General features: G+C 41.0%; 1 protein-coding gene across 1 annotated transcript in view; it reads left to right on the top strand.

Moving 5' to 3' along the window:
- Window positions 1-2,165: 2,165 nt before the first annotated feature.
- The window catches only part of VEGFC (vascular endothelial growth factor C), a 151,664-nt gene continuing 146,658 nt past the window's right edge, over window positions 2,166-7,171 (top strand). Inside the window, exon 1 of the mRNA XM_007496088.2 lies at window positions 2,166-3,600. Within this exon, the coding sequence (XP_007496150.3) occupies window positions 3,457-3,600 (144 nt within the window). The 5' untranslated portion in view covers window positions 2,166-3,456. The remainder of the gene's footprint in view (window positions 3,601-7,171) is intronic.

The raw sequence follows: 7,171 nt of genomic DNA, 5'->3' as shown, positions 1-7,171 counted from the left end.
AGAGAGAAGGCACTGGGATTTAAAGGGAGTAGAGAAGACTTACTGTAGGAGATGGGGTTATAGTTAGAACTTAAAAGGCTAGAGACACACAGGTAATAATTGTCATAACAGAATTTGAATCCAGGTTTTCTGACTTTCCAGATTTGGGACCCCATTCCTTGAAGCATTCTTACAAGACTAAGGTGACTCCAAGGTCTGTAGGTTACACAAATAGGCTCTGTCTCCAATTTCTGCACAAATGTTTGTAAGACTGTTAAATATTTTTTAGCTATTTACTAAGTGACATCCTGCTTTAGTGGGGGAAAAGCATGATGCGAATTTAAATAGAAAATCTGATTCAACTTCTAGTTCTGTACTATGCTAGCTATGTAACTATGCAAACTCCTTAATGTCTTGGGACCTCAGTTTTCTTTTAAGTAAAATGGAAATTATTTTCACAATATTTCAGTGTTATTGTAAGGAAATGTTTTGTGAACTATAGAATCCTCTATAAATGCAAGCTATTTACTAGACTAGAGCTCTGATCATTTAAATTTTATCTCTCTTAGTATCTAATTTCTTCTTAAATCCAATAAAAATCACTTCATCCTGGTGTGCAGAGAAATTCTTAGGACTTTTTTGGGGACTCTAAGTACATAATCTGTTGTGCCTTAAGAGGAATCAGAAATCCAAATATTGGTTAATAGGGCTTTTCCTAAGGATCACTATCCCTTCCCTAACTGCCATCTTCTCAAAATTTAAGATTTTGCTCATCCAGGTTGACAAAAATAGAAGATTCTTCTGTTCACATTCATTTTGTCTTTATATTCATATAATACCTACCCAGTGCCTTGTCAATAATAACTAAAATATACTTATTTGCTTGAATTTAAGGAATGCTTGTTGAATGATTGTGTGATTGAATGAGTGATTGAAAATGGTAATTATGTATACACAACTCTTCCAGAAATATCTTAATAATAGTATATGATAATATTTCTAGTTCATGGAAGCCTAAATGATCTGCCGTATCCATTCCTGTCATTTTATAGAAAAAGAAAGTGAGAATCATTCAAATGAAATTATTTGCCCAAGTGCATATAACTAGTATTAAAGTCAGTATCTGAACCCAGGTCCTCTCATCGTGAATGTAGTATGCTTTCCAAGGCATTATCAATGTGCCCAAGACTATTTTTCAGATAGGACAAATACTTTTTTCTCTGATTTTTGTTCCCCTTAAGTGTGGATGGCCTAGAATAAAAACTGGGGATAATAAGAGAACTTGAATAGAAAAATGTGATTAAGAGAAGAACTGAAGGGCAGGTGGAAAAGTTATGAAAAAAAGGGAAAGGAAGAAAGGAGTGAGATGAGGTGAGGGGAAAAGACAACAACAAATCTATAAATGCAAATCATTCAATTGAGAACTATCATGAGTTATCTTGGACAATCTGTAAACACATTGTAAAGCAGATTTACTTTTATGAAGGGGGGAAAATGGTCACACATTTCCCCACTCTTCAAAATGAACTTGGTCAGCTTTAAGGATGGAGATAATCCATCAATCATGGAACATTTGTTAAGTGCCTAATGGGTGTAAAGCGCTGTACTGTAGTAGGCACCAGAATCTGCTGTTCATCCAACAGTGGAATCACTCAAATATTTTTCCAGTGGTGAGTGTTGTGCCTTTGAAAATATTGGATTTGGCGTCAGGGGACCTTGACTTAAGGACACACAGAGGATGTCCAAATTCTATTCTTTTGTGTGTGGCCTTGAGTAGTACTCAGCTTCTGGGGGCCTCAGTTTCCTCATCTGTTAAAGCAGGACATTGGACTGGGTGAAATGAGGTCTTTCGAGCCTGGAAATTTATCCTAAATCCTACTACAAAAATCACTTCATCCTGGTGTACACAGCTGATCTCAGACCTTACCTGAGGATCCTGAGCACGTAATTCGTTGTGCCTTTAAGAGGAAGCAGAAATCCAGACATTGGTTTATAGGGCTTTTCCTGAGGACCACTATAACTATCCCTTCCCTAATTACCATCTGCCCAAAGTTTTAAGATTTTGCTCATCCACGCTGACAACACTCACCATTGCTTCTCCCTCTCCACCCAGCAACTCCCTACCCACTCCACCCCCAATTCCTGCTCCAGACCCATGACTCCCAATTCCTGCAAAGGAGAAGGGCTAGGGGGGCGGGAGGGGGTGTCTCCCGCGGGATCTCCGCCATGCTGGTGATGACTTTCACTTGGAACTCTCACTTACAACTCCCAGGCTGAGCCAAAACCAGTAACTAAGGGAGGCAAGAAGAGGCTTGCAAAGAGCTGGAGGGGTTCCGGGGACTTGCAAAAACCCACAAGGGGTGGATTCAGATCTCTCAAGTTCACCCATTTCCCCATTCCCTGCAACTTTACCCTGCTCTGCCACACAAGTCTAAAGCTCGGGAAGAGAAAATTGCCGCCTTTCCTACTAGGGACCGGCCAGCCCCCGAGGGGCTGAGGTTTCTGCTCTGGCAGCCAGGATGAGGCAAGGGGACTAAAGGGGGAGGGGGAGGGGTAAGCCGGGGGTGGGGTGGGAGGGAAGCGTGAGCGAGAGAGGTTTCCGAGGGAAAGTGAGAGGGGAGGGAGGACAGGGCTCACCCGCTCCCTCCGTCAGCCGCTTTCTCTCACATAAGCGCAGGCAGAGGGCGCATCAGTCATGCCCTCCCCCTGCGACCGCCGCTGCTGCTGCTGCCGCCGCTACTGCGGCCGCCGCACAGCTCCACGCGCTGAGGACCGCCGAGCACCCGGGACCCTGCAGCCGCTTCTGCTGCCGCCCCCGCCGCCGTCGCCACTGCTGACTGTGCTGCCAGTGCTACCCGTGCTGCCAGTGCCTCTGCCAGGAGCCCCAGGGCTGGCCAAGGCAGGGGACTAAGACGCAACCACCTTCTCCTCGCTGCTCCTGCCCCCCACCCCCCAAAAGCCTCAGAACCCCCAAGCAGACTCTCCAGCTGCCGTTCCCTGGGGGATTACTCCGGGGAAAGGAGGGAGGGGGTGGGGGGAACAATCTACGGAGTTTAAGACTTTTTGAGGGGGGTGTTTATGTACTTCCCCCCTCCCCAAAGAACAACAAAAGGAGGGGGTGACTTTTCCTCTCTCTCTCTTGCTCTCCTTTCACGTCCCAGTCTCCTGAATGAGGAGAACTCGGATGTCCGGTTTCCTGTGAGAGTTTTTACCTGACAAGCTCCGACTTTCCCTAGCAGTTACTTGGAGAGCAACTTGAAAAAAGTTTGGAGCCCCCGCGCAACGGAGCCACCACCGCTGCCGCCTCTTGTCCGTCCCCCAGGCTTTTTACTGGCTGGATATTGGGAGCAAGGAAAACCAGGAGCGCTCACCATTGCAGGGGCACCCAAGCCCCCACCCCCTGCCCCCCCGTAAACGCACTAGTCTCCCCCACCCCTTCCCCACCCCGCCCCAACCCCCCTAAGAAGCCTGTTCACCATGCACTTGCTGGGATTATTCTCCCTGATCTGTTCCCTGATTGCTGCAGCTCTGCTCCTGGGACCTCGGGCGCCGGCCGCAGCTGCGGCTTATGAGTCGGGACTGGGCTATTACGAGGAAGAACCGGATCTGGGGGAGACGAAGGTAAGTACTGTCCCTACTCCCTCCCCTGCTGCCGCTGGGGGAAGGAAAGGGCAACAAGTCCTCTAGAGTGCATGATAGAGTTCCAGGTCCAAAGAGAAAGTTTCTGCGATCTTGTAACCTTTGAAAAGTTGGGGCTGAGCATACAGAGATGGGTGCTCTTTTATAACGAAAGAAGGAACTGAAAACTTTTTTTTTTGGGGGGGGGGTGTTGGTAAGAAGTATTTGCAAATCACACACACAAATTAAGCACTCATAGAGATGTCTAGTGAAACCAAAGCGATCCCAATGGATGCAAGGAGTAGAAAACCGAGCTTTGCCCAATGACCCAACTGTTGTAACACTCAATGGAAGACAGGGGAAGCAGAAGTGCTCCTTCCCAGGCAAATCAATGGTACATGAAGGCAGTTTTGTATGTGGGCATAGATGACCAGTCAACCTACAAGATTTCATTGAGTAGCTGTGATGCGGGGAGACTTGCTCAGGCGCCTTGGAGAGAGTGGGGAGAGGAATGAATACAAAAGGAGCTGAAGAGACTAATAACTAGGGATTGATGGATGAATTAAAACTCCACAGCCTCACTTGGAGAAAGTAGCTGGTTTCATTTCAACTGAAACTAGAGGTGATTCTTATCAGGTCCTTAAAAAAACCAGGGTTGTTTTCACTTTCAAAGCTGCATTTCTGAGATCTCTTAATGATAAACTGAAGACTAATCAAGTTTGCTGAAGCTGTAACTAATCCCGGGACTGAAAATGTTGGTGAGGAGCAGTTAGTGTCCTCCTGAGATTTAGTTCCAGCCTGAGATTTAGCCTGTTTGCCTTGATCTTCTAAAAGAACATAATTAGTCCAGAAGGTTTTATTCGGTAACTAACACCTGATATTGGTAAGAAGCTACTTGGGTGTACAGTAACAGTACTTAAACAAAATGTTATATCATACATTGGTATTTTATCAAAGATGCTTAATGTGCCTGGATACCAGTTTTGTGAATGAGTACAGAAGTGTCTGTAGAACTCTACTATAGGGTTCCATTTCAGTTAATGGCAGGATGAAAACATAGGCAGTCACATGAGGTGTCTCAACTGAGTTTGTTGGATTATTTACCCACTACATTATTCTTTTACCTTTATTCATCTCAGTTACTCTAAGTTGGTTGATATACTAGTCTGATACTAATGACAACTTTAGAAATTTATTGGGTACAAAGAACAAGGGAATTGTGTGTTTGGTATTCAACAGGCTAAATTATGCCTTAGAGTTAGTTTCCAAAGTAAAAAACAAATAAATGCCAATCAACATCATTTTGCATTTTAAGCAAGGAAACATAGGCTATGCACGAACAAACATTTCAGAATACTTGAATAAATGGGAAGGATAAATTCAATGTGTCTTCTTATTGTGTAATTTTTTTCACTGAAGTTAATGGGAGAAAATTAGTGTTAAGTTGAATGAAACTGCTATTCAGCTTAATAAGTTAAGGAAACTGCATTATTAACTGACTGTTATCTTAAAATCATTTCAAGATCACCTCAAATTATTATTTTAGTTAAATAAAATGGTACTGTGGAGAACACTTCTGAACTAGGACAATGTAAGCTGAGTTGTAGAACAGTTAGTAAGAATGCATTTCATACCCTTTGAAAATAGTTTCCTTTATAAATGCTGGTGCTAACTACCATTAAAGTAGTGTGAGTGATTTGCTCACTTAAAATGTTATTAAGTGGCAGAGTAACATTTTTCTTGTTCCTTGAATGTTATTGTCTAATTATTAAGCATGCCTGTAAAGCAGTATTTTATATTGGATAGAGGGGCTGACCTTGAAATCAGGAAGACCCAGTTTCTGACATATATTAGCTTTGTGACCCTTTGTGTGTAAGAGGTTAAGTGATGTCACTTAACTTGTTAGTGCCCCTCCTAACAAGCCACTTACCTTCTCTCTGCCCCTCAAGAAACTTTCTAGACTTTAAGTTACAGAAGAGTTGCTTATCTGCAACTCTATAGTTGGACTTCCCTATAAGGATAAAATTGTACATCTGGACCAAATACACACATATACATATTCACTTTGTATTGATATGTGAGTAAAATATAATTCTATTTTGTAGGTTTTAGTAATTTCCTTTGCTTTTGGTGAAGAAGTGGGGAGCAGGATGTGGAAAGGGATACCTCAATTAAAAAATCAGTTGATAAAGCAAGTGTCAAATCAGGATATATATTTCTGGGAAAGAGAACTAATATAATGAAGAATTATCATCAGTATGTAACTCTGAATGTTGAAGGTTGCAAGTATGTTGATATTGGCCTCTGGCAAGGAGAAAAAACCAAAGTCAAAATTTGAATGAATTAATGATATTAGTAATATAGAAAATAATTAATTAAATAAAAAGTTGATCATCTTTATAGACAGAGTTCTTATCCCTTCCACTTAATTGAACTTTCCTTTTTCAAGTAAAGAATTAAATTTCTGGGTATGAGTACATACACATTATGCTTTCATATTTCAACTAAGTTTTACTGTAGTTTGATGTAATTATAATAATGTTAGTATTTATGGTTTTTAATTAATTAGGGCTTTAGGGAGCCTCACCTTTAAGTGAGTAAGTCTATAAGGATACCAATCAATGCATTTCTGCCATATTAAATGATCTATAAGTCAATGACCCCACAGATAGTTCACATGTAATACAGTGGAATAACAATATGCTAAAGGGAATCCTAGAGATTTGAAAGTCTTAAAGTATCTCCTTACATATGTTATAACCAAAGATGGATTTTTCACTGGGATAGAGACTCAACTTTCCCCCACACCCCCAATGTATAATAACTTGAACATGTGTACTTTAAAGATCTTACAACTCTTCTCCAACAATATCTTCAGTCAAGGTTAACTTTATTCCTTCCACCCTCCAAGGTCATGTAGTTATATAGAAATTGATCAGAAATGAGAGTTAGGTCTTGCTAATTCTTGGATTGTCATTAGAACTCAGGATCCCATTCTATTCTGTATAATCCTAAATGTATAATTTACTAAACATGGGAAAAACCTTTGTCTAATCTTTCTAGAGTAAAAAAAAAAAAGCAAAGGACTTTGTTTATATTGGAATTAAGTTTAGTTGGCAAGGGAAAGGAAAAGATAAAGGAGGAGAAAACATGAAAGAGTTTCATCAAACCAAAAGGAATAGTAAAACATGGCAAATTGTCCAATCTGTCCTTTGGACAACATGATATTACTGGGGATTGTATGTTGAGATTTGATGGTAGGACATGGTAGCACAATATTTGTATCTTTGGAGAGGTTAGTTTAATGCAATTAAAATAATATGCTAAATCATAAACATTAGTTAAATACTACCCAATGTACTATTTTGGTATCAAGCAATGACTCTGGTGACCCAAATGGCTATGTCTATACAGTTTATTGCAACTGATAGTATAGGTTGAAATCTTGATAAAAAAGAATCATTCAGGTAACTTCCTGGATACCAGACCAGTAATAGCTTAGTTAGTGAAATAAGGATATGTTAGGGTATAACATTTGAGAATGATAATAAGGAAGACATAACTTACACAATAT

This window comes from Monodelphis domestica, chromosome 6, assembly GCF_027887165.1.
Source record: "Monodelphis domestica isolate mMonDom1 chromosome 6, mMonDom1.pri, whole genome shotgun sequence".
NCBI classification, from domain to species: Eukaryota; Metazoa; Chordata; class Mammalia; order Didelphimorphia; family Didelphidae; genus Monodelphis; species Monodelphis domestica.
This window is presented reverse-complemented; position numbering and strand designations above follow the sequence as displayed.